Source organism: Vombatus ursinus, unplaced genomic scaffold (genome assembly GCF_900497805.2).
Source record: "Vombatus ursinus unplaced genomic scaffold, bare-nosed wombat genome assembly UNPS02009205.1, whole genome shotgun sequence".
Lineage (NCBI taxonomy): Eukaryota > Metazoa > Chordata > Mammalia > Diprotodontia > Vombatidae > Vombatus > Vombatus ursinus.
In genome coordinates, this window is record NW_020948983.1 from 59,367,388 (window position 1) to 59,395,259 (window position 27,872).

A 27,872-nucleotide genomic window follows, 5' to 3' on the forward strand; every position below is an offset into this window, starting at 1 on the left:
GAGTTCAACACTTATGAAGTACCTACTGTGTTTGAAATGCCTTGCTAGGTGCTAAGGATACAAAGACATAAATAAAACACAGACTTTGCCTCGCTGTCCGAGTAGATACAATGTATGAATGTAGCAAGCCAGAAGCAGATTTGTACCTCCTGATAGGTAGTCTCTTTAAGTTTGATGTTGGCAAGTGCAACTAACTATCTCACAAACCTTCTAAATATGATTACCTTTCCACAAGGGAGATAGATGATTGTCAGACAAATTAAATGTTGACCAAACCAGTCTTTTGTTTTGATTTTTGGACAATGTAAAATGGCTTATTTTAAAATAAAGAAGAAAGACTTTATAGGATCACAGATTTAGGCCTGGAAGGGGACTTCAAGGTCATTGAGTTCAACCTTCACATTTTACAGAGAGGGTACGTTTTGCCCATGAGCCTAGAGGTACCAAGTGGCAGCCTCCTTGGGCATTAGAAAGGAAATGTTTACAGTAGAGAAGGAATAAGGTTAATGGGAACACCAGCAATAGAGAAATTCCCCAGAAGGTTGGAATATGTATGTTATCAACTATCCTACGCTGAAGTTGGTCAAAAGGGGCTATAATTAACACGTACCATAAAAGTTCTCTGAAGGCTCTTTCAAATTATATGCCCTTACCCTACAAATAAATTTCATGTTAATACATCCACATTCTAACAGCCGAAGTTTCTACAAATATGTATAAAATTTGGCCAAATAATTTGTGTTTGGTCAGCTATTTTTGTTCATTGAAATGAAGTCTACAGTTGAAGCAAAAGGATGCCCTGGGTGAGGAATACAGTAAGGTAAAATAAAAACCTTTACAAAATATGAAGCCAAAAGATCAAATTTTATTGCACTCACAACATTTGAAAGTCATTAAAAAAACAAGTCTCTTTTCAAAGAAGCATCTTTTCAGTAAAAACAACCAACAAATTGTTATACTCTATGTACTGATCCTTAGAGAAGAGTTAATGACTAGGTATGGTAGGCTAGGCTTGGAGTCAGGAGCTGGGGTTCTAGTCTTAACTTGGTTTCTAACCCTGTTTTACCTTAGATGAGTCATTTCATTTCTCTAGCTTTGAAATGAAGAGATGGGACTAATCTCTCTAAGGTTCCTCCAATTCCAAAGTGAGTCTCCATGGACCTCAGTCTAACCCCAGACTCAGTGACTAGTCTTTTCCAAGATCCTATTGGGAGCTAAAAATCCTCATGTAATCATTAGCTCCAACATCACCACATAACCCCTACATCTGTGGAGCTTACAACTTTTCAAAGCACTTCTGTCCATATCTGTGATCTTATTTTAACCTCATGGCAATCCTGGGATGTAGATAGGACAGGTATTAACTTCACTTTTTAAAGCAATGAACCTGAGGCCCTGAGATGAATCAATTTGTCCAACAAAGAAGGTTAGTTGTAGAGCATAGACTAGAAGTGAGTACTCCTGTCTTAATCCCATCCTGGGGACAGACACATTGTACTCTAGGAGAGTACCAGAATGATACATCAGGGCAGTTCTTCTCAGCACCTCAAGAGAATCCAATCAACATGCCTTGGAATCTTCGAGGACTGACTGGTGAGAGAAAATGTCTGCCATCCCATGCTACCATCCTCACCTTCCAACCATTCATTTGTGCTACACATTTTGTTCCTAGATCACAGAGTTAGAGGTGGAAGAGTCTTTCGAGGTCAGATATCTGGTCCACCTCAACACTTACAGATAAGGCTCAGAATAGGGAACATGGTTAGTCCATGACAAAGCCAGGAATAACTCCTGACTCTAAACCCACTGAACCCTGAAAGTGTCTAATTATGATATTCTGCTAAGTTCTGCTTTGATCTCTTATCATTACATTAACTTCCTTTATGCCAACTTAACATATGATAATTTGGATTTACACAAACAATCTGAATCGGGGGTGATTATTCACTTTATAAAAAGAACCTGTCATACAATTCCTTTAAATAGAAAGTTCCCTATGTTGCATTTAAAGGAAACTCTCGATTTTTTTTTCAAAATATATTTATGTACAACTTGTCTGAAACATGTTCCTGGGACACTCCCTCATCTTGAGGACACTGGGGACCCAGTAGATTGAGTGCTGGATTTTGAGTCGGAAAGACTTGAGTTCAAACGACCCTGTCTGCCTTAATTTCTTCATCTGCATAAAGGAATAATGATGGAATCTTCCTTACAGGGTTATTTTAAGGAATATGTGTGTGTGTGTACAGATATACACATATATGTATATAGACACATATACCTACATATACACGTGTTTGTATGTGTATATGTAAGTGTGTATTTATGTATATGAAAGTGCTTTCTTTGCAAACCTTAAAAAAACACATAAAGGCCCATTTGAGGCCTAGTTCAGTGGCCACTCCCTCCAAGAAACCTTTCTAGATTCCCACTCTGCTGAAGGAGAGGGCAGGGAAATCAGTCCTTTTCACATTCTGCCTTACAGTTATTTGTAAATATGATTACAGTGATCAGACTGTAAGCTCCTAGAGGGCAAGGACTATGTCTTTCTTACTTATCTATGTTTCCTTAGTTTCTAGCACAATGTCTTACACAGAGCAGACACACTAAATTATTGAATTATTTAGTAAACTCAATAACAAGTAAAGCAAACTGTCCCAGACAGTGTGGACAGAATGTAGTCCTAATCCCCCAACCTCCTTCACTCATCAATTTCCCTTTCCCTAGAAAAACCCTAGTTTCCATATTTCTGAATTCCAGATGCTCTCCAAAAACTCGCCTCTCCTTTCCTCTCGAAAGATAAAATAAGATAAAGCACATTAAAAGTGCTTTGTAAACCTTAAAGCACTATATAAATATTACTATTATTACACTTCCAGTTACTGGCCTTAGGCTTGTCCATTCCAATTACTCTGCCAAGACTTTGGAAGATGAGATTACCATATAGTCAGCCCTCATTTCACCTTAAGTCCCTTTTAATGTAAGTCAAAGCACCAACATTTGAAAGTATTTATTTCAATTAAAGTATATCAAAATGTTGAAATATTTTTTTTCCCAAATGAGTTGAAGTTCATGGTTTGCTCCACTCAATAAAGCAACAAACTTACAATATGGTTCTCACAAGGAACTTCCCCTCCCCATCCTACTCTTTCCTGGGCTATACCTCAGTCAAAGGAGATCTAACAATGGTCTAGTAATGAAAGGGATGAATGCTAACTACCAGCAAGTAAGCTGAGTGGGGGTTGAAGATGGCTGGTGATGGACAGAGCCCTAAAGAACCAGGCAGCAGACCTGGGGCCTAGTACTGATTCTTTCCTTAACTAGCTATGTGTAACCTCCTTTTAGTTAGCATTGTTTCATTATTGCCTTTGTATCCCCAGAGCACAGTGCCTGGCACACAGCACATACTTAATAAATGCTTGCTAATTGAGTGACTGACCAATCAAAGCAAGGCATTTATACACCCTCCTTAGGGAGCGACTGATTTACTCTGTGTCTTAATGTCCCTTGGAGGTTTTTAGCCTTCATTCAATCCAGCAACCTGACTTGGCCCAAATTAAGTAGCAGCACATCATGGAGGCAAAGAGAATCTCCTGGCATTAAACATATTTATAAGAAGCAACAGAAGAAGGCATTCCTTTTTTGCACCCTTAGGTGGCTACCTAACTTTTCTATCCCCAGTCCAGGACTTGGGCAAGTCATTTCATCTATGTAAACTTCAGTGTCCTAGTTTGTCAAATGAGAAAAATAATATTTACTTTACTTCACTGGTATCATGAAGATCAAATTAGATAATGGTATGAAAAAACTACAGAAAAACTCCAAAGGAGAATTATGTAAATATAAGCTATTATCTTTATCTCAAACAGTTTCTCACTAAAAAATAATTCATGCAAAATAACATACGTATGTATACGTATACCCCTACTGATATGTACACTAAGTCCAACATTGGCCTAGGGAAAATGTGTCTGTGTGGAGATGGTTTGGGGTTCCTGAAGAGCCAGTGGCAGTGAAGATATACAGGGTTTCCCAAAAGTCTTAGTGTAGTTTTAAGTCACATTTATAGCTACAATTACAATTACAGAGCTCAGACTATACTTGCTCCTAGAGGGCAAGGACCATGTCTTTCTTATTTATCTATGTTTCCTTAGCATCTAGCACAATGCTTTGCACAGAGTAGACATAACAAATTACTGAATTATTTAGTAAACTCAATAATAAGTAAAGCAAACTGTATTTAAGATGGAATACAGTCCCAACCCTTCAACTTTCTTCACTCATTAATTCCCCCTTCCCCGAAAAGAAACAAAACCCTAAATTCTCACTTCTCTGAATTCCAGTTGTTCTATAATACCTTAAAATTGCACTAAGACTTTTGGGACACCCTGTAATATAAAGCACACTGGATTTGGAGTCAGAAAACTTGGGTGTGAATTCTGGCTTAGAAACTTATATCAGGTGACCTTGGAGTGCGGTACTTCCTCCTTCTAGAGCTCAAGATGAAGAAACTAGATTAGATGAACTCAAAGGTACTTTCAGCTCTAAATCCTATGGTTTATGGGATGGGCTAACATTTAATGTGAATAAAGAACACGATGGTGGGTGCTACATCTGGCCCCTTTATTTGTGTGAATGTACTTACCCTATCAATAAACTAGTAAATTAAACTGTTCACCTCTCAAATGGGACAAAAGACCTGGGTTCCAGTCCCATTCCTGCCACAAACTTGGTGAAAGCAACTAAGCAAGCTTGCACATCATTCTTAGTTTCCTAATCTCTAAGGTGAGCTGTAGTTTGTCTAAATGATAATAACAATAACCAAAAGTTACACAGCTTCAAGGCTTACAAAGCCCTTTACACATACAAGTTCATTGGCATCTCAAAGAAATACAGTGAGGTGACAACATGCCCATTTTACAGATCAGGAAAACTGAGAATCAGAGACACAAAGCACCTCACCCACGGTTATATTGCTGTTGTTCAGTCATTTCAGTCATGTCTGACTCTTCATGACCCCATTTGGGGTTTTCTTGACAAAGATACTAGAATAGTTTGCCATTTCCTTCTCCAGCTCATTTTACAGATGAGGAAACTGAGGCAAACAGGGTTAAGTGAAATGCCCAGGGTCACACAGCTAAGAAGCGTCTAAGGGCAGACTTGAATTTAGGTTTTCCTGACTCCAGGTCTGGTGCTCTATCCACTGTGCCACCTAGCTGCCCTGCCCACGGTTATACCTACTAGTGAATACCAGAGGCAGGATTTGAAGCCCAGTCACTGTTGCCTGGGCAGAGCCTCTCTAAAGGTTCCTTCTACCTCTAAAAGGGTTAAGATTGTATGAGTTATTTTTGTTCTCCTGGCATGGAGGGGATAGCACTGGACCTGGAATCAGTAAGACTTGGGTTTAAATCTCACCTCAGATAATGACTAGCTGTATGAGGACATAGAGCTAGTTGAACCTGGCTGAGCTCCATCTTCTCCATCTGTAAGAAGGGGATGATAAAGCCTGAAGTAGCTACCTCACAACACTGCGAGACTCACATGAAATGGTCTGTGGAATGCACTTACAAACTTGATAGCATTTGCCAAAATATTCTTCTTTTGAGGAAATATCATCCAGCCTCCTCATCCCAGATTATTGAAAGTACTGAATGTATTGGCATCAATACGTTCAACTGAATTCAACTCAAACATTTCTTGAGTACCTGCTACAATACAGCATGTCTCAAAAGTCTTAGTGCAGTTAAAGTTTTGATAGCTATTAAAGACCAATAGTTATTAATAGTGATTAAAGCTTAAAATTACGCTGCCTTTTTATTAGCTTTAGATAAGCTATGAAAGCTTAAAATTGTACTCAGACTTTTGAGACATGTGTTATGCATAACACTGTTATTGATATGTGTCAATGTTGGCCTCCTGGGGCTGACATAGGATCATAGATCTAGAGCTTGAAAGAACCTTAGAAGTCAATCTCTTCATTTTGTAAGTGAAGAAACTGAGGCCCAGGGAGGTTAAGTGACTGGACCAGGGTCACATAGCTAGTTGTCCTGTCTGAGGCAGGATTTGAAACCGGGGCTGGATGTAACTGACTTCTAATGTGGGTGTCATCTAGGACAAGGGACCAACACCTGTCCCTGAGTCAGTCGCTGCCAGTCAAATACAGAGATGCTTCAACATATATACAAACCTGACTTTGCAACTCAGCCTTTGATGGTACTAACCAAATGACCACTTATGGTGATTAAAGGCTCTTTAGTTCAGCCAAAAGTAATTACATTTGGCTCACCTGAATTTCGGCTACAGCTTTAAGTGAATGGTACTCTTCCCTCTTCTCCTCCTGAAGCAAAATTTCTTGGATCATTTCTCTCCATGCTGTCAAACCCCCAATCCCATCTCTCAAGTCTCATAATAGGGATTATATTATATAGTTCATTCTTTGGCTCAGAACAATGGCATCTTACTCTCAAGTAAGCATGACTGCAGAAGCTTATGGGCTGACACCCTTGGGCATCTGCAGAATGGGATTATGCAGGTCTAGAATACTCAAGATATACCTAGGCTCTGTATCTACACCCTATGTTTATGCACTCTTTCAGTACATTTACATTCAGCAAGTTACAATATTTGTAGGTAACTTAATTATGGGAGCCTTTAAAGAAAGATGAACTACAATATAACAAAACAGCTGGAGATTAAAATGGAAAAAAAAAGCCTTTATTCTTGGGAAATAGTACAATGACTAAACATTTTATGGTCTACAAACTATATACAACATTTCATTTGCTCTTCATAAAAACCCTGTATTGTCTCCATTTTGAGGGGACCTGATGGCCATAACTGTTAAGTGGCTTGCTCAAGATTACATAGCTAATGAGTAGGGGAGCTGGGACTTGAACCCAAGTGAAACTCTGGCTCCAAAACTAGTAATTTTTCTACTATATACCTTATATATAAAATATATAATATTATATAATGATATATAATTATAACATAATATATATGGCATATAGTGAGGAAAATTACCATCTCTTCCTCTCTCTCTGTGTATATATATATCTATATATACACATACATATATATAGATATATATATATCTGAATGACCGGTGGCCCCAAAGTTAGCAGAGAATCAGCCTCAGAAAGCCTTTAATAAAGCACCTAGCTCTATGCAGAGCCATGCCACACACTGTAAAACCCACCAACAGGAGAGTGCCTGCTTCCTGACGTGTAAAGTTGGATATAAGGCTGTTATCAGTGTGGAGGGAGCTGGGTCCACGCTCACCAGATATGCAGACAACTTAAGAAACATGGAGGGAATGTGAAGGTTTAAATAACTGGTGTTATTTACTCATCTGAGAAGTGGGTAAATGTTGGGGGTCAGGGAAGGGGATGCTGAGTCAAAGAAATTGTTCTGTTATTGTTCTCCATATTATTCCTTGCTTCCTGCCCTCTACAATTTTAGCCCTACCTGATGTGTGAAGTTTCCCTGAATTTGACCTTCCACCTCTACCTCATCGTATGACTAAAAGCTAACCTCCATTCCTGGCCTGCACTTCCTTCTCATCTTCATCTTTTGGAATCTTTGTCTTTCTCTGAGGCTCGGTTCAGGTGCCCCCTCGAATGTAAAGCTTCCCTAATTCCACATTCCTTCCTCAGCAGAAAACATTCTCTCTCTCTCTCTTTCAATTACCTTTCATTTATTTACTCATGTGTATTGTTACAATCCCAAGAAGAAAACGGGCTCCTCCAGGACAAGGACTTATTTCTGCATAGTAGGTGCTTAATAACTCTTGGTTGAATTGAATTGTGTGCATTCAAATGGGATGACCTCAGAGAGAGTTTAGTCCCTCTCTGGGATGAGCTTCCTCATCTGTAAAATGAGACAAATGGCTTCCAGGGTTTTTTCTAGTTCAGATATTTTATGATTCTAAACCTTACCATTAAGGGAGGGTTCCTGGAGGAGGCAGACTCTCTAGGGGGGTAACTAAATAAAAGGAAAAGCATGACATGGTGAAATGGAGTTCAACGAAAAGAACACCCAAGATTTTAGGATCCAAAAGAAGGCTCAAAAAGCAAGAGAACTCTAGTGACTAAATTAGAAATGTATGATGCTTTGCACATCTTGGACACTTGACTGTTGGTTGAAGAAGTGGGCCAGAGTGAAGAAGAAGCTACCAAAAGATGCAGATAGCCTAGCACACTCTCCCCAAGCAGCAAAATGGAGATGCGGAGCACAGGAGGGCAGGGATGTCCACGTCCTGGCTGGAGTCCCAGAACGGGAAAAGCATCAAGGATCTGCTGTTTGCCTGCCCTCTCTTCTCCCCTACCCCATCTGCATCACCAGCATTGGGGGGCAATGTGGCTACTGCTCTCAGCTCTGGGTAAACAAAAACTTGCCAAGAACTGAAGCTAGGCAGCGTCTCGGCTCACTTCATCTCATTCTACAAGCTCAGACACCTTCGAGATTCTTGCTCAGATTAGCCAGTTACCCTCATTCATGGGAATCATCCAACCCGGGGCAGTGAGTTAGAAGGCAGGTCCCAACCTTCTGTCAGTTTCCTGAGGGGAGAGAATGAGAAAGATGTAGTCTGTCTCCACCCACAATGGGGGAAACCTCCCTTTATCGTTAATTTGGCCTCCTAACAGGAAAGAGAAGCATGGCATTGTGCAGGGGAAGGGGTAGGCTTCTCCTACTCTTGCTCTCTTTTTTCTCTCCTTTTTCTTCCTTCTTTTCTTATAACCCCTTTTTTTGCTCGCCTAAGAGCACTTAGAGTCTGTGCCACACAGTTTAGCACTTACTCATGTACTTTCTCTTTTTTGTGTGTATATGTCTCACCTCCCAAACTTGACTAAATTTCTCAAGGCCATGTATTCTTCTATATCCATCCCTACCCAGTGCCTAACCATATGCCCTCTGCAGCAGGCACTCAAAATAAGTAACTTATTTTTTCCCTCCCTTCCTTTTCCTGATGTCTGTGAGACCCATTGGTGGACCCCACCCACCACCACTGCTCAGAACTGATGTGGGACTATTCAAAGCTAAAAGAATTGCCCATCCACAAAATGAGTCTTCATTATTATTGTGCTAAGGTGGATCTCTCCAGAGTCCCTTTCCTCCAAATAGCACACAAGGCATTTTACAAATCTGACAGTAATCCTGCTAAATCTCTCATTTCCCTCCTCCCTCCATAACGCACCACCTCATATAAGCCACACACACAGTTCCCATCACCACCACAGAAGGCACCAGAGATCTGGCAGTACAGACCTTCTAGGGGACGGATGGATGAACAGTCCCTACACAACCTGGTTCTGTTCTTGGCTTTGCATGTAGTTCCTGCCTCTCCTAGAAACACCAAGAGTCAACTCTCCAGCATTCAGAGGCTCATCAGCCTGCTGGTTATTTGAAGTCCCCTCCCTCCTTCCCTCTCTTCCTTTCTTCTTCACTGACTTTTGCTTCTCCTCACCACTTCATCCACTACTCACTCGCCTCTCTGACAAATGACAATGGTCATTCATGTAGTGCTTGAAAGCCAGCAAAGCACTTTACCAAGAAAAGTCATTTGAGTCTCATAACATCTCTGTAAAGCAGCTCCTAAAAGTATCATCACCCCCATTTTATAAATGAGGGTTAAGTCACTTGCGCAGGGTCACACAGCTAGTAAAAAGTCAGTATGACATTTTAACCTAGTCCCATGTTCCAGTCAAGACTCCCAGTCCAATGCTTTCTCCACTACACAAAAGAGTAAACTACTCAATCTTGAGCCCAAAATCTAGGGCACTGGGGAGTCGCTTGGGGATACCAGAGAATTGCTAATGGCCTACTCTGCCCCCACTTGAAGCACACCTATCTTTCTCTTCTAAGGTATTCAGAAATGCTGAATGGCCTCAGGAGCCAAGAGTTACACCGGGCAGATTTATGGGAGAGTGTGGTAGTTGTCCTCCATGACATCAACCTCAGAAAGAATGAACGCAGGACTTGCAGCAGTCAGGAGATGCACAGCTGCTGTGGGCTGACCACATGACCTTGGGCAAGGGTGGCGAAGTAGAACAAGTGCTGGCCTGGAAAGGAAGAGAAACTGAGCTCCACTCTTGGCTGCGTCCCATAGCCAATGTCGTCCCCACCAAAGACTTGAAATACAGCTTTGGACCTCAGCTTCCACAACTACAGAATGAGGTGGTTCTTGAAGGCCCCTTCTCTTAACAATTGCATTGTCTGGGATGCTTCGAGTCATTCCCCATTATTTCGCTTTTCAGGCTCTGCTCCTGACTCACTGGGCTTTCTCTCCCATGCCACAGAAACGTCTTCAGCCTGGAGGATCATTCAAGCCCTGGACTTCTCACACAAGGAGTATTCTCTGCCCCTGATTGGCTGGTTGCTCCCAGAACTTCCATTTTAAGGAGGCAGCCCAGGTCAGACATGTCTTCATTCTGCACTTCTGACTCTCTGGACTTTGTTTACTATATCCCCAAGATTATCCCTTCACTTTGCTTCCTTTTATGTGTTGCCTTCCCCCATCAGACTGTGAGCTCCTTGAGGGCAGGAACAATTTTTGCCTTTCTATGTACTTAGAACAAAACTGGACCCTAGTGTAAGTGCTTAAAAAATGCTTGTTGACTTGGTCTTTTTTCTTCTCTTACCCCTGGGCCATATCCAATCAATTGCCAAGTCTTAATGATTCTACTTGCTTTCTATCTCTTGCATCTGTCCCCTTATTTCTACTCATAGGACCACCACTCTACTTCAGGCACTCATCTCCTCTCCTCTGGACTACCTCAAGTGTCCTATTTTGGCTCAAAGAAACCAGTCTCCTCCCCCACCCCACCACAACTCATGTCATTCCTCTGATCAAGAACCTTCAATGGCTCCCTACTGCCTCTAGTATAAAATACAAACACCTCAACTTGCCATTTAAAGCCCTTCACAATCTGGCTACAGTCAGCCTTTGCAAGCTTTTTACACAGCCCTACCCTTTACATACTCTGCATTCTAGCCAAGCTACTTGCTATTCTTCTGACTTGGCACTCCCTCTTTCACCTCTGTCCCTTAGGCACAGCCTGTCCCTCATGCCTGGAATATATGTCTTCATATATTCCTCTGCCTCCTGCTTCCTCCAAGGTTCAGTGCTATGCCACCTCTTCTTCCTCTTGTGTTCTCTTCCTTCTTTCAAAGTTACCTGAGTTTAAATCTGGCCTCTGACACTTTACAGCTGTGTGATCCCAAATTTGTGCCCATCTTTGAGGGTAGGAACTATTGAAGTTTGGTTTTGTATTTCCAGGGCTCAATATGATGTCTTGCATATACTTAATAAATATTTGTTGGACTGGAGTTATGAAAACTAAGTCACTTGGATTCTCTCTCAGTTTCCTCATCTGTAAAATGCATAGATCACCTCCCCTACCTATCTTTTTGGGTTTTTATAAAGACATGGAATGCTATGTAAATGTGCTTTGAAAAGTACAAAATATCATACAAATGTGTGGAATTGGTATAAAACAAAGAGCCACTCCTTTCCTTTCTTCTTCCTCCTTTAGACTTGCCAGTGGTACTTCGGTCTAAAAGGCTACTGATGTTAGAATTAAGTAACAACTGAGAACAGGACAGAAGAATTCACTTATCCATCCTCTTGATTCTTCCTGAGATTGATGAGGTCAGAGAAAAGAGAAGGAAAGTTCACACTGCCACCCACGCAAGACACTGGAGGAATAATCATCTCACCATCTCACACTACATTGGATTGGCGATCTTATCAAAAAAAGCATTCCCTCCAATGGTGCAAATCATAATTTATCCAGGCTTCCTTTTCCTACAGTACTTTTTTTCTACTTCTTCCCATAAGTCTACCATACAAAACTTATCTAATGTATTGGAAGGTTTAGCACTATATATTTCCCAACTGTAATTCATTCTGTTCTCTTTCACCTTGTCAATTCAGGGCCCAACTCACTGTCAACCTGCAAGGTCTGTTTAAGACATGTGTACTGATGGACTAATGAAATGGTTATATGTCATAATCTGGAAAACAGACATTTTTCATCCATTTGGATTTTCCTGTGTGGATTGTTAGGTAAATCTCACTTGAGTGGTTGCTGATCACACCAGGGAAACCACATAGTATTTATGTGTGTTCACTCCCTTCTTTTTTCATAAATTTTCTTTTATTTTCAACCAACAAGATTTTTTCCCGGTCCTCTCCCTCCAACTCATCCCATTTTGGGGAAAATGAAAAACAAAATCCCTAAAACAAATATGCATAGTCAAGTATAACAAAACACATTCTCACAATGACCATGTCTTAAAATGCATGGGCAGGTAGGTGGTGCAGTGGATAGAGTGCTGGGACTGGAGTCAGGAAGATTCATTTTCCTGAGTTCAAATCTTGGCCTCAGACACTTACTAGCTATGTGACTTTGGGCAAGTCACTTCACTCTGTTTGCCTCAGTTTTCTCACCTGTAAAATGAGCTGAAGGAAATGGCAAACCACTCCAGTTCTTTGCTACTAGCTGCTGTAAACATTTTTCTTCTGTACATGTTGTTCTTTTCCCTCTTTCTTCAATCTCTCTGAGGTATAAGAAGCCATAAGGTATCCAGGGATTAAATATAGGGAAAATCTCTTTAATTGGGACTACGTAAAGAACATCCTTCCATGGCAGAGGCAAATATGTATCTTTTAGCATCACTCTTCAGGTTTTATGCCTTACTGAATAGTAAAATCAGAGGACTGATGAACAAAGTTACCATTGTGGTTACATCTATCAAGGAAACACTTTGTTGAAAGAGACCCTTTGTCTGAATTTTGCTGTAGAATCAATTATTTTGTAATCAATAAACAAATAGTAGATCTTGTATTCTCAACCTTTCAATCAATTGTGTAACTGTGATCTGCTCTAGGAAAGGATTTATTTTTGTTTTTCTATATAGATCATTCATAGCATCATAGATTTAGAATGGTAAAGGGCCTTAGAAGTTATTAAATACAACTCCCTCACCTTAAAGATGAGGAAATCAAAGCCCTAAGAAGTTAGGTGACTTGCCCAAATAAGTATCTGAGGTGGGATTCAAACTCAGGTCCTCCTAACTCCAAGTCCAATACATCATAATACTTCTAGAGATTTTATTCATATAAGAAAATAGGCAAATAGGTTGTTGGTTTCTGATGTCATTTCCAATCACTTTTTCTCAATAATATTTACCCTTTGTGGTGTGTGTGTGTGTGTGTGTGTATGTATGTATGTATTTTCTCTTATTGCCTGGATGCTTCCTCTCTTGCAACTAGCTTGAAAATTGATTCCCTGATGCTCACAAAATTGTGTTGCCTCCCTTCTGCGCATATTGTTTAGTCTGCTACTACTATTTTCTTATATGTCATTTCCACTTCTTCATAAATAGCACATCAGGGACTGAGATGCTGAAGGTCAAATGTGACCATTTCAAACAAATAACAAATAGATAAAAAATGGAACAGATCTGCTAGAGTTTCTTAATAGTGACCTATTTTCATTGTTAAACAAAGTGGAAACCACATTTGGAAGGGATATAATAAAAAAGCCACATTTACAGATACACAGCTAATTGTCCTGTGACTCTTCAAACTAATACAATAACTAGAATTAGTCATGGAAAGCTTCAGAGAAAGCTGACTTGAATGAAATTGGGGAGGGGATAAGGAGGAATGTTATAAATTAATACAGTACATAAAGAGGGGACAATAGTGGTAAAATGGCCTGTGCAAAAGTAAGTTTGGATTGAAGATGGCTCAGGAAATATTTAAATCGTATCGCTTAAGGGATGCCTCCAAAGTGAAGAGTACAAACGTACAAATGAAGTCAGAAGAGAGATAAGAGAGAAGGAGAGAGGGAGAGAGAAGGAGGGAGGGAGGGGTAGGGGGAGAGAGAGACAGAGAGAGACAGACACAGAGAGAGACAGAGAGAGACGGGGGGGCAGTATTGGATGTAGGGATCGGAACAGGAGAGATAATACTTGGCAGCTTAGCTAATGGATAGAGTTCTGAACTCCAAGTTGAATCCTCCCTCAGATACTGTGTGACCATGGGCAAATCACTTAACCTTTTTTTTTTGTAAATGGGAGTGAAGATAATATCTACTTCACTGAGTTGCTGTGAAGATCAAATGACATATGCACAATACTTTGCAAACCTTCAAGTGCTGCATGTTAGCTATGATTATGATTATTTGAATAAATGAAAAAGTATTTATTTAGTACTTACTCTGTTTAAAGTACTGTGCAAAGCTCTGGGGACACAAATAAAAAAAGACAATCCCTGTTCTCAAGCATACAATTTCATAGAGACAATCCACAATGGAGGGTTCAGCAACAAATCAGATGGTAATATATTTTCTTCAGTGAAATTTCCATGGATAAAACTACACCTCAGTGCCAAGTGCTTTGGTTGTGAGAACTTTTGTTTTCTGGTCGTTAGTCACCATGGCCATAGCACCTACAGAAGCAGTTGCATTTCCACCAGGTGGCATTTCCAGCAGGGTTGTTTCCCTGGATGATGTCCACAAGGGGTGAGCTGGATGAAAGTCGTGACTGGAATGCATGTGCTGCTACTGTCAAAGGTCTGAGGCTTATTTGTCTATAGGTGACAGTTGGTCAGTAGTTAGTGGTGGTTGCTATGTCAGGCTGCTTCCCCTCAGAGGTTCCTCCCTTGGTTGAAGGCCTTGAGGACCAAACTAGAAACTAGGAATGTGGCCTGTGGCCATCCAACAGCTTTTAAAGAGGATGAGACTTTCAGAGCAGTATGTCAGGCATGGGAAAGACCATCTTAGAGATACAAGGCTTGGAGATGTGGCCAGTCTCACATGTAGATAGGCTTCAGAGATTTCTTCTAACTATCCATCTCAAGCACAAAAAGTTAACTCAATTTCAGACTTAGAACAAGAATATAGTTCTTCTACCTCCCAAGCAGGGGCACCAATAATTTCCTCATCCATTGGGGATCCGAAATAGAAATATCCTTTTGAAAGGCGACATATGAACTTAAAATCACATTAAAGTAAATTACTGATATCAGATCCTTTCCTTGGATCAGGTTTTAACTGGGGAAATGTGAGGGAAGCAAAGTATCTTGCAACCCGTACTCAGGCCCAGCTGTGTTTGTAGTCCTGGGTTCTAATACCAGTTCTGACTGGTTTTGGGGCTTTTAAAACATCTCTATGCCTCAGTTTCTTCATATTATCTTAATAAGGATGTGATAAGCTATAAAAATAAATGAAAACACTTTGAAGGAAAGAACTTCTATCTGAAGCAAGTTACTTTCCTCTGTGGGTGCTTTCACTAACTGTAAAATGAGGTAGCTAAGTTAGATAACCTCCAAGTTGGTTATCAGCAACAAATCCTATGGTTGTAGATAAGGAAATAGAATATTATTTCTTCTTTACAAAATCTTGTATTAAAATGCATACCATTACAACAAATGTAACTAAGTGATTCCCATATTTCAGAAAATGGTACAGAAAAATAGAGCATCATTTGTCTCATTTTAAAATAATTATAACTTAAAATCCTTTCTCTCAAAACATAACTGATTTGTTATCTATCATTTATGGTATAAGAATATCTAAATGTTATGATATATTTTTAAAGTTTATAGGGATTTGCCAAAATCGAGGTTTCCCAAGTTGAAGTGTATTTGATGGAGTGGAGAGGAGAAGGCATGAATAGGGAAACTTGATCAAAGGGATACTTCCTGAGGGGACTAGACCCCTGAGTTTTAAGGTAGACTAAAGCTGCATGAAAAGCCAAAAGACCTGTAAACTGTATCTCTTGCCTCTGCATATTGAAGTAATAGGTTTGTTATTTTCTTAAAGAATTGAGACTACAATTGTAATTTTGATGTCCTGTCACATTTATTTAAATCAATAGTCTATCACTAGTTTAGAATATATTTGGATCCAGAGCTAATTAGACATGGAGATAAACGGAGTCAAGTGGAGAGGTAAAGGACAGTCTGAGGTAGCAGCTCAATTATAATTTTAAAAATCACTTATATAATACCTGTTCCATAGAAGGCACTCTACTAAGTACTGGTGATACAAAGAAAACAATAAGGTTCTTGCCTGTGGGGAAATTTTATACAAATAACCATAATTAAGTTAAAATATGATAAACACACAGGAGAGGTCAAACATGCATAGGGAAGGTCAAACAGGCAAGATCATGATGATGATAGTTAACATTTATATAGTACTTACTGTGTGCCAGACACTATGCTAAGTACTTTTCAAATATTATCTCATTTGACCCTCACAACAACCCTGGGAGGTAAGTGCTATTACTATCCCCATTTTACAGATAAGGAAACTGAGGCAAACTGAGATTAAGTGACTTGCCCAAGGAGGTCAGATTTGAATTCAGGTCTGCCTGATTTCAGGACCATCAGTTTATCCACTCTGCCACCTACTAATCAAAGTCAGGTACATCAATAGTTCCATAGTTTTAAAATTTCAATTTGGTGTACTGAATTTAAACTAAAACTCTAGGCCAGGGATTCTTAACTTGGGGTCTAGAAGCTTTTAAAATACATATTTTGATAAGTGTATTTCAATATAACTGGTTTCCCTTGTAATCTTTTTTTTTTTTTAAATGCATTTAAAAACATGACTCTGGGAAGAAGTCCAGTTTTCACCATATTGCCAAAGGGGTCTAGGACACAAAAAAGTGAGAATCCCTGCTCCAAGGTTACAATATTTAAGAAAGAGCACAAACTCTGGCTTAAGAAGTTATATGGTATTTCAAATAGTAATTGCTATAAATCACTCAAGCCTGCATAGGTTAGAGGCATGCTGGTGCACTGGTGGCTAGCCTTGCAATTAGGCAGACTTTGGTTCAAGACTTGCCTTCTGATATATATTAGGTATGTGCATGTGGACAGATAACTTAGCCTTTCAGTGGCCCCAATCAATTCGTTCAGATTCTAAGTGGAAGACAAATTGCCCATCTATATGTATTTGTAAGAAGGAGTTTCCAAACCAGGAATTCTGTATGAGAAGGAACTCAAAAGTATGACAGCCCTACCCTGTCCCTCCCCCCCTCCAAAGGGCAACTTAGTCTTGAGAGAAAGATTTAGCAAGTAGCCTGGTTTGGTAGAAACAACATGGGCCTTTGAAGTCAGAAGACATGTAGAATCCTAGCTCTCACATATATTTGCTGTCTGACTCTGGGCAAGTTACAGCCTCCCTGGGCCTCAGTTTCCTTATCTGGCAAATAGGGATAATATATCATCTATTTCACTGCAAAGTTAGAGGAAAATGTTTGTAAAAATTTAATTATTATAGAAATATTATTAGCTGCTTACCCCAGAAAACTGAGCTTGATATATGGTTTGATATCCTCTTGAAGTATAAAATCCTAACTTTTCAGCAGCTGATAATCTCTCTTTTCTTAAGGGTCTTACATTTTCTCCAGTCCTTAGAACTAGCACTAGAGGCCAAAGATAGGAAAAAGCTAAAAATCAAACCAGTCTATTTATCAACACTTTAGTAAAGAAAAAAAGTTTAGTGGAAAAGGAAGTGGTTGACACTATAGTTTTTGGTTATTTATGGTTTTTAATCATTCATATCATACTACTCACAATTAACTGGTTCCAAGGGTGGGGAACCTTCAGCCTCGAGGCCACATGTGGCCTTCTAGGTCCCTTGGTGCAGCCTTTTGACTGAGTCCAAGTTTTACAGAACAAATCCTTTTATTAAGGGGATTTGTTCTGTGAAGTTTGGATTCAGTCAAAGGGCCACACTTGAGGACCTAGAGGGACACATGTGGCCTTAAGGTTGCAGTTTCCCCACCCCTAAGGATCTCATATAAATGCTGGTCAACGCATAACACACAGATATACGCAGTTTAAGACAATTCTATAGCTCTGCCTCTGCTTTTAACAATATCAATTTCCATATGCATAGTGCTTTAGAATTACCAAAAGTATAATCTGAAGGTAAACATTTAACCACAAAATATTTTATAATCACAAATTAGATTAAAAACTTGGAAAGAGCTTAATATGTAGTACAAAGCAGCTAGGCAGTTAGTTTATCTAGAGCTGAAAGAGACTTCAGAGGCCATTTATAGTCCAAACCTTCCATTTCATGAAGAAACTGAGGGCCAAGGTGGGTAAGGGATTTGCCCAAGGTCACCCAGGTAGTAACTACCAGAGGTATTATTTGAACCTATTTTCTATGAATTCAGTCATTATTTGTCTTTTGAGTCCAGTGCTTTTTCTATCATTGCTCTCTGCCTCCCAGAAGATCTCTCCAACACTTCAAAGTGTTCTGTGCTGCTGTTGGAATTCATGTAGTCTAATTCCTTTATTTTACAGATGGGGAAAGTGAGGCTCAAGAAGTTAAGTGACTTGCTTACCTTCACAGAGGTGGTAAGAGCCAAAGCCTGGATTTGAATCCATGTTCTCCAATTCCAAATCTCCTTCTACGGACCCACATTGTCTCCCATATAGGAACTCCATGACACCAAGAGAATTATAGGATTAGAGCTTTAGGGTTAGAAGGGACTTTAAAGGTTAGAGTCCAATCCTCTGCATTTTACAGAAGAGCAAACTGAGGCATTTTCACTGACTGTCCCCTATGATTGGAATTCTCTCCCTCCTCACCTATGCCTCTTGGCTTTCCTGGCTTCCTTCTTCAAGGCTCAGTTAAAATCCCACCTTCCACAAGAAGCCTTTTCTGGTCCCTTTAATGCTAGTGTCTTCCTTCTGAGATTATTTTCATTTTCTCCTGTATATAGCCCATTTGTACATAGTCAGTTGAAAACTGTCTCCTTCATTAGATTGTGGGCTCCTTGAGAGACTGGATTTTATTGGGGTGGAATGGGGGGAGGCAGGGAAAGAGTTTTATGAATTTGTTGTTGTTTTTGGTATGCCCAGTACTTAGCACAGTGATGGCAATAGTGGGTGTTTAATAAATGCTTGTTGACTTGTTGACCTGACTAAGGCCTAAAGTGGTGGTGGCTCCTCCAGAGATTCTTTTAGTATCGGCACAGATTATCAGTCTTCAGTGGCTTAGGTCATGCCTCCAAAAGGGGTCAATAAGAATTGATCAGTGGATCTTGAAGGCTTACTCAGTAGAAATCCCAGATAGCAGCTACCAGCTAAATTACGGTATGAATTTCCCCTCACCTGTACTCAAATAAGACCACCAGGAGATTAAAAAGAAACCTTTCTAAGGAAGAAGTTTAGAGGAGTAGAGGAAAGTCCTACTTTTAGTCCTGCCTAGGTTAGGTAGCAATTCAACAAGCATTTATTAAGGTCCTACTAGGTGCTATACAGGCAATTTACATAATAACTGAGCACTGGTAATATAAAACATAACCCCTTGAGAGCTGGGACTGTCACTTTTGTCTTTGTATGCCCATTGCCTAGCCCATAGCAGGCACTTAATATATACCTACTGATTGAATATGTCGGAATACACACTTTTTTCTACCCCATATATGCTATGCCCAAATCTTCATAAAAAGGTATTGCCTAAGAGCTATCCCTGGCCTTTTTCTGGACCTCAAACACCACAGGGCTTTTACTTTGAAGTGTTCTTGCACCTGGTATTATAGTGGGAGAGAGAGGAAGCACTGGATAGAGACTGAAATAAGTGACTGTTGCTGCTTTGGAGAATCTGGATCAGTTAGCCACTTAATCGAAAGTACTGTTACATCCAGAAAATCATAAACTTAACCAAACTCATTTCCTTGAAAAATATACAAAAGAGGGCTTCTCCTAATACAATTTAACCAATAATATTTTCCAGTTTTTTTCTCTAAGTTTCAGACCTTCAGGATATATATATGTGTGTGTATATACATATAGAGTCTTATCACCTTTTCCCAATAAATACCATCTATTCCTTTCATCAAAACTATAACAATAAAACAAATAAGTGTGTGTATATGTTTATAGAGTCAATCTCCAATTATCTATGGCAATATTTCATATCTGCTTTGTTCCCACCCCACCCTCCAAAACTTCCAAGGTCTTTTAAGAATCCTGGGTCCCTCAGCTCTAAATATTCTGAGAATATAATCATTAGACCGGATGAAATATAACTAGGTAAGTAAGACTGCTACAAAACGATTATATGATGTATTCTAAAGCCTAATAATGATGTTTTGTTTCATTATTGCAAAAGGGGGCTCCCCTCATTGATGTCGACAGAACAGCATAGCCCTGTATTCATGTGTTCACAAGAAAACTCATTCACTCACAAAGGATCTGGCAACAGGTGGTTGCAACTCAGATATTTTAACCTGCAAGATGTTTGGCTCGTCAAGCCTCACAGAAGAGCCTTCCTTCCAAAAATAATGCGGCTGTTTAAAAAGTGGCTCAACCCAAGAGCAATCAACACTAATTTTGCTCTGTGAAAATAAAACATGAGAAGGACTTATGAATATAAGGATTTTGTACTGCTTTTAAAAAATATCTTGTTTCCTTTTAGTTTAAGGGAAATATTCATAACCTCAATCTCCTCAAAAGAAAAATGAAGGGAGGGGTGAGGGAGGACTCTAGGACTTCCACTAAACGCTGACAACCAGCGGAGGCGCTGTAATAACCTACTAGAAACAGAAAGAACGCGACCTACCTTCCCGGAGAGCCCAGCCCAGGAAGGCGTTTTCCCAACTCATCAATAATTCGTTCCCTCCCGTAGGAAGCGGCTGCTGCTGCTGTTGCTGCGGGCATCAGAGATCAAAAAGTCTTGTGCATTTAACGCCTCCCCTCCCCCCCCAAAAAAGAAAGAAAAAGATCGCGTTTGCCCCATCTTTGGCCAGTTCCAGTGAAATAATGTCAGGTTAAAAAAAAAAAAGGCAATATCGACGTAAAAGTTAACTCCAAGGTTCAGGGTGAGAAAAATATAGGAGGGCAAAATATTTGGGTAGGGAAAGGACCGCGGGAGGAAGAGGAGAACCCGATTCGGTGTGGCCGTTTACACTGAGAATTCCATCCTTTCAATGTTACTACTCCAAAGAACATATACAACAACAACAACGTTCCATTTAAAGATACAGGACATTCCATTTAAAGATACCGGGCGACTCCAAGGGAGCGGGAGATGTCCCTGCAGAGAAACCACGAAATATGGGTTCCTCCTTCACCCTTTCCGGCCCCTACGCCGCCCCAAAAAAGATCAGGCAGAGGCGGCCAAGCTTTTCATCGGTCACTCTACTACCAGTCAGTTCGTTTGGAAACTAGTCGTGTGGGGCGGTTTCGGAGATGGCGCAAGACTTATCATTTTACCTTTATTTTCTCCCCTCCCCAGTGACAACAGCCACAGTGACAAAATGGCAGCTCTCTGCGCTGGCAGTCATGTTACACACACACGCAGAGCGCAGTGAAAGCGCCCCTAGAGCCTTCGCTGCAATTCCGGAGCAACCTTCTCCCACCTCCCCCCGATAACCATAAAGTACACCTCTCTTCTTAACCTCGAAGCGGGGGAGGAGAGGGGTGCTAGCCGTTTGAGCACCTCGGGCTCAAAAACTGCCCCGGAGAAATAATATTGAGTATTTTAAAGGCTCAGGTTCACGGCTATCAAATATCACGCTCAGCCACCCACCCTAAAACACATACGCACACCCTTGTCCCACATCTCCCTCCCCGAATATCGCACAAATCCTCATGGAGACAGTCGCCTTCATTTCAAACCCAGCGTTTTTCTTTTGCAGCTCGATGGGGGAGGGGGGGGGGCGGGACGGGAGAAACCCAGGAAAAAATGGCTGCTCGTCCTATTTCAGCTTCAACGCGGTGTTGCCAGCCTCCCGGACAAAGTTGAGAAAGGATTTGGAGGTGTGTACACGGGGACTAGGGGAAGGGGAGGCTTGGGGGGGCGCTGGGGGCGCTCTCTCGAATCCTTTCGGAAAGAAAACAAAAATACACGCACCCACTTCTCTCCTCTCCTTCCCAACCCCCTTTGTCTCTTATTACCCCGTTTTCTTACCAAACAACAAGCAAACTACCCCCCTCCTCCCCGACTAATGCCCAACCACTCCCCATTGGAGTGAAGCAGGGATCTGGGGGAAAAAGAATATGAAGGGTAGGGGGTGGGGGGAGGGAGGACGCGTGTGAAATATCGTTTAGTATGCGCGTCGTATTCCCCTCCCCCCTCAACATAAGAAGACACGAAGACTTTGTGAAGTTTAAAGAGCGGGTTCAATTCGCTCCCCAATCTCTCTTCCATTTGGTTAAGAATGTTTTTAGAACCCACTACCTGATCCTCATAAGCGCCCAACGCTGGCCTCAGCCCCTCCGCCCCCATGGGGAACATAGCTCTAGGTTTTATCTATGGTTGGGTGGGGGTCGTTAAAGTAGGCGACCAGACCAGTCTCCGTGCAGACTACACGCGGCACCCCGCCACATCTCATCCCCTAAACCTTAGAGCAGTCATCCAAAGATGTAATATGAAAACATTACCAATATATTTGTAGTAATTCTCCCTTTCGATGAACACCCCCCTCATCTAATAAAGCATAAAACACACAAATAGAGTATACACAACTGCGTTATGACAGTGTGGGCACAAAACAAATCTTGGTTTCAAAAGTCAAATCGAGGTTTAGGGGAGAAATTATGGGAGGAGAAGTGGAGGAAGGGAGGAGAGGAGGGAGGAAATGGGTGGAAAGGTTCCATCTTCCCCAAGGATTAGCCTTTCCTGGAGCGGGCGGAGCGGGTGGTGGTGTTTGGGGTCCGGTTATAATGCTCTCAAAGTTGCCTACGCGCCCAGTCTACGAAACCCATCGTCTCCCGGGTTTCAGCGATAACCTCGTCTCTTCCCGCCCTGCGCCCCTTCGAATGGGAAATTGGGCGAGACTGCCACAACCCCGGTCCCTTTATTTTTAAAGTATAAACAACCTCAATCTTTTTGAAAGAGGGAATATGAACTAAGTCGATACAGCAAGAATTATCATGGTAATTAGTGCCAACACTTCACCTTCCCCTTTTCTTGGGTGTGTTTTGCAAGATGCTCTCTCGTTTCCCATCCATTTAAGTTTCTTCCGTCAATGCTACCGCCGCTGCCCAATCAATAAAAGCTAAGGGAGGTAAGCTCCGATCCTAGAGATACAGGTTTTCTGGTGCTCGCATAAATCTGGACACAGCCAATACCCACCACCGCCACCAGCCATGGACTGCTTGCGTCCTGACAAACTTTCTTGTTCTCGTTTATTCAGCCAGGCGCCCAACAGCTGCCTAAGTGCTAACCGCGGAGGAAAAAAAAAACACCCGGGGTGGAATGCTTGTTTTAGGGGGTAAAAAGCCCTTCACCTTTGTGGGGGTCAGGGTTTGCTGAGGACTGGAGTGAGAAGGGGTACATACTGCCTTTTACTAACTTGAAATCGCTTTCAAGGTGGGGGGAGGCGCGGTGATTTCAAACGTCTTCTCCCTATAAAAAAATCCCCTTTTAATTTTTTTGGGGAGGTGAAGGAGAAGAGGGATCCTCAGCATCTGAAGGGAAGGTAGGATAGAGTAAGGGAGAAAGAAGAGAAAGAGAAAGGGAGACAGAGAAAGGGAGGGAGGGAGGGGGAGAGAGAGAAAGGGCGCGTTCACGAACACTACAAAGTTACAAATATGGCTCCCCCGTCTCTCGCCTGATCACTGCAAAGAAACGAAGACGCACTTTAAACTCGAACCATTCCCAACTCCACTGCATCCTCTCTCCCCACACTCTTTTCCCTGGGTGGGGGTACTTAGCCCAAATATATCGGGAACTAAACCCGACTCAAGAAGCACAAAACTTATTGTGTGCTGTGTGCATGGGAAGGGAGGGGGTACGGGGTGGGGGGGGTTCTCTTCCTTCCTTCCTTTCTTTCTTTCTTTCCTTTTTTCGGGGGGGGGTAAATTCAGGAGGCAGCCCCTTCTTCCTCCCCGCACCCCTCCTCCTTCATTTATCTTTCATCCAGACACCGACTCATTGGAGCAGCGGGCTCGTAATGTGTTATTTTTTCCCTCATTCTCTCAGACCATAACGCGTGCGCCTTCTGGCCCCCCAATGGGGTGTGCACACACACACACACATACACACAGACACATACAGAGACACACATACACACACATACACACATACACACACATACACAGGTAGTCACACACCAAGGGCAGCGGCGGCAGCGGCAATAGCAGCCGGAACATGCATGGCCATTGCAACCCCCACAACCTTGCAATTCATTTGCAGACAGGCTTCCCAGCCTACCCCACCCCCCGCGCCAAAAAATAAAAATAAAAAAATACACCACCACTACCCCCACCAAAAAAAGTGGAAATACATATATCTATTTTTGGCAAATGCTCACATCGGAGGGCGTCCTGTTCCGCAGCTCTAAATGAATCCGTTTCTCCATTTCCATCTCTCGCTCCCTCTTTGCAGAAGTCTCCCGCTTGGGCGGTATTCAATCAATAAACCCCGAACCCACGGCAGCGCGTTTTAGGACTTTGAAGGCTCAACCAGCTCCGCTCGGCTCTCGAGCCCCCAGCACCCGCGGCGCACACTAACCTGATCGCCGCGAAGGCGGGCTCTTCGGGCCCTCGGCGGAGCGACGGCGGCCCTGACCAATCGTCACGCAGGGCCTCCCGGCGGTGGCCAATGAAGACGCCGGCGGCGGAGGCCAACACCAATAGGCGAGCGGCGGAGTGGGCGGGGGGGGGCACTGCTCTCGGGTTGTGGTGCTGGAGACGGACCCCTTAGATTTCGGGGCGGCTGGAAAGAGCTGCGGCCGTTCGGCGGCAAAGTAGGGGAAAAAAAAAGGTGACGGTGCCTCGAGGTGCCGAACCGCCATGACTAGCCGCCGCCGCCTCGGCGTTATTCCCGGGGGCGGGGCCGCAGGTGCGTTATGTAGGGGGGCGGGCGGGCGGCTTCCGCGTTTTGTTGGGGGAGGAGGTGGGGACGGATAACGGGGTGGGGGGCCCACCACCGCGGGCTCTGGGACAAGGCCCTGAGGAGGGCTTGGCGCCGAGCCGGGGGTCGGGCCCTCCAGTCCGCGCGGTCGCCGCGGGGCGGGGCAAGGCGGGCGAGCATCCTCCGGGGCTGCCCTCCCCCCCTCCCCACTCCGCAGCCGCGCCGCGCGTGGGAAGAAGGGTGGGCGAGCCTCAAAAGGATCCGGAGTGGCGAGGGAGGACCGGGTATTCGGGGAGGGGAAGGATGTTTGTGGTTTGTCCCACCGTCCATCCCTCCGTCCTCCCTCCCCCCGCTTCCTGCCCAGCCCCCCCCGAAGGAATTCCACTGCCCACTGCCTCCCCCCTACGCCCCAGCCCCATCCCGGGGCTCAGCCATGCCCCGAACTCGTCCCTCAGTTGCCAGAGCCCAGTATAGTTCACTCTTTCCCTTCCCACCCTTCCAAATAAATAACAATTACCCTGTTGCTCCGGGGTGCTCCAGGGGTGCTAGATGAACTTCTGGCGTTGTTATCAATACCCTCTCCACGGTATTTCTAAGGCTGTCAAAGAAACATCAGCCTCGATGGGGAGAACTCCAGAAGATGCTTCCCCTTTCCTTCCCTCCCCCCCCCATTAAATATATGGGTGGATAAAGGAATGAGACCTGTGGATGAAATAAATAATGCCACTCTTTTTTTTTTCTAAAGGAAGAAGGAAAATAGAGTGAGAGGAGGTGATTCTAATAAGCTTTCTTTAGTTGTCCCCAGCCTTAGATACCTATCTCTGGCCTTTTAGCATGAGGGAGAGTGAAAAGTGTTACAAACATATTTCCAAGACTTGGTTCACAGCTTTATCTTTTGATTTTTATCAGTTGACTACTTATTTAATTAAATTTAGGTTACAGGAGAGCTTTCTTCAAAGTTTATATATTGATTTTATGGGAGAGACATTGGAGACCTTAATCTTTACAAACACCCTGAATACTAGATTACTTTCCATAACTTCGCCAGTGAAAGTGAGTAAAAGTTGTCAGTTCAGCAGGATTATATGGGACATTCTTGCTCTTTCCTCTGGTTAAAGTTTAAAGGCATAGCATTTTTTGAGTGGGGAATGGGCCTTAGTGATGATCTTTTCCAGCCCCCTGATTTTGCAGTGAGAAAACTGGTCCAGAGAGGTTGCAACTTGCTGAAGGTCAGGCAGCAAATTAGTGGTAGAGCCTGAGACTAACCTGACTTTCCAGTCATAGGATTGTAAACTTTCAAGCTAGGTGGGACCTTCAAAATCATTTAGGCCAACTCTATCATTTTACAAATAAGGAAACTGAGGCCTAGAGAAGTTAAGTGATTTGCCCAAGTTCAGGGCCCTTTGTACTGTACCATACTTTGTGCAGTGTACCTATTGCCTCATCACTAAAAACATCAAAGACAGCTTTTCTGCCAGATCTAAAGATGTTGCATATGTTTCAGTGGGGAGGGTTGGTGGGGAGTGGACTTGCTGTATGTACAATAAATGTGAAATATTGTTTCGTAATTTTCCAATACAGTTTCATTTTTTTTACGTGTAAAACATTCTTTCCTTCAGTGGAAGAGGGAATCAAAAGGGACAGGAAATAAACAGTACACATTTATATAAACAAATAGAATATATACACTGGGGAGACAACTCTAGTCACCATAAGATATTAAGCTGATGGATTACAGATTTAGGCCCCTCACTAGAAAATGGCACAGGACATTCTTAACAGAAACATATTTAGTTAGTTCTCATTTTCTGATGAAATACCAAGTAATAAACAAAACATAAAAGGGTGAAATAATATTTAAATTTTGACTAGCTAGGAAATACAGAATGAAGAGCGTAACTAAAGATGTTACCTTTCCAACTCTGCCTATATTTTTCAGAGCAAAATTAGCTTAACTTTTTTTTTCTGTCATTGGGTAGTATGTGTTCATGGGAAAGACGCTAATTTTTATAAAATGACTTCAGCCTTGTTAACCTTTGCCCCAAATATATTTATATGATCAAATTATTCACATCAGTATTTCTTTGATGTGAGTATTCTCTCTATACCTACATAATTTTTGAGAATGGCGGTGATTGAAAAATCATCACCCTTCAATGAGCCTTCTGATGATGAGCTTCTTTGAACTTAGCTAGAAGCTAAGTCCTTGTCCTTGAAAGATGGGCAAACATGTCCAGCCTTAGGCCTTTGCAGCTTATTAGGATTTTCTAGCCCTCTTGCTCTGGTTTTTGAGAACTCGAGTCACCACTAATCCCCTCACTTTAATAAGGAAATCAAAAATTATCTTTTTTTTTCTCTTAATGTGCTGTGGGGTTTTGTGTACGTGTCTTTTGTAGAAAAAATAAGGCCTTGAGAAAGCAGACTACCTAATTTGCCCATGACTCAGTTGCTACTTAAGGATATAGTGCTTAAGAATGTATCAAAACAAACCTCAGAAAAACTTAGCCAAGAACACTTTGATTCAATATAATATATGGTAACTGTGTAACATAGCAGCACAGAAGTTACTGTGTTTTTAAAAAAAGGATCTTTTGCTGCAAATTCCAGGGGTTGACTGATGATTTTAAGATCCAGAAATAATTAAACAATTTTAAATTGTTTCAGCAAAAACAAAACCTTAGCAGATACTCATATTCATTGTGTATGTATCACACTGAGTGGAGTTAGTGATATAAATACATAACTGTTTTGATAATAAATTCACATCCCCAAGTAACTAAATTTATTTCTGAGCTGAGGAACATAATGTAACCTGTATTGCTGAAGAGGGAAAGTGTTCTTTTGCCACTAGAATAGCCATTATTACCTGGCCAATCAGGTTTTGAAACAGTATAGATGAGCCCAGTCAGTTCCTCCAAGCCGAGAGCAATTGAATGTTTTATGTAAGTACTAGAAATAGTATGATAAAATAGTCACCTACTATGCAGAGTACATGTGAAATCAAACTGAAAATATGAAAATAACCTCTACTTG

At 41.9% G+C, this 27,872-nt stretch overlaps 1 protein-coding gene across 1 annotated transcript in view; it reads right to left on the reverse strand.

Moving 5' to 3' along the window:
• The window catches only part of ANP32A (acidic nuclear phosphoprotein 32 family member A), a 50,944-nt gene extending 26,436 nt beyond the window's left edge, over nt 1-24,508 (reverse strand). The window contains exon 1 of the mRNA XM_027851496.1: nt 24,298-24,508. Coding sequence (XP_027707297.1) covers nt 24,298-24,351 — 54 coding nt within the window. The 5' untranslated portion in view covers nt 24,352-24,508. The remainder of the gene's footprint in view (nt 1-24,297) is intronic.
• Between the last annotated feature and the right edge of the window lie 3,364 nt (nt 24,509-27,872).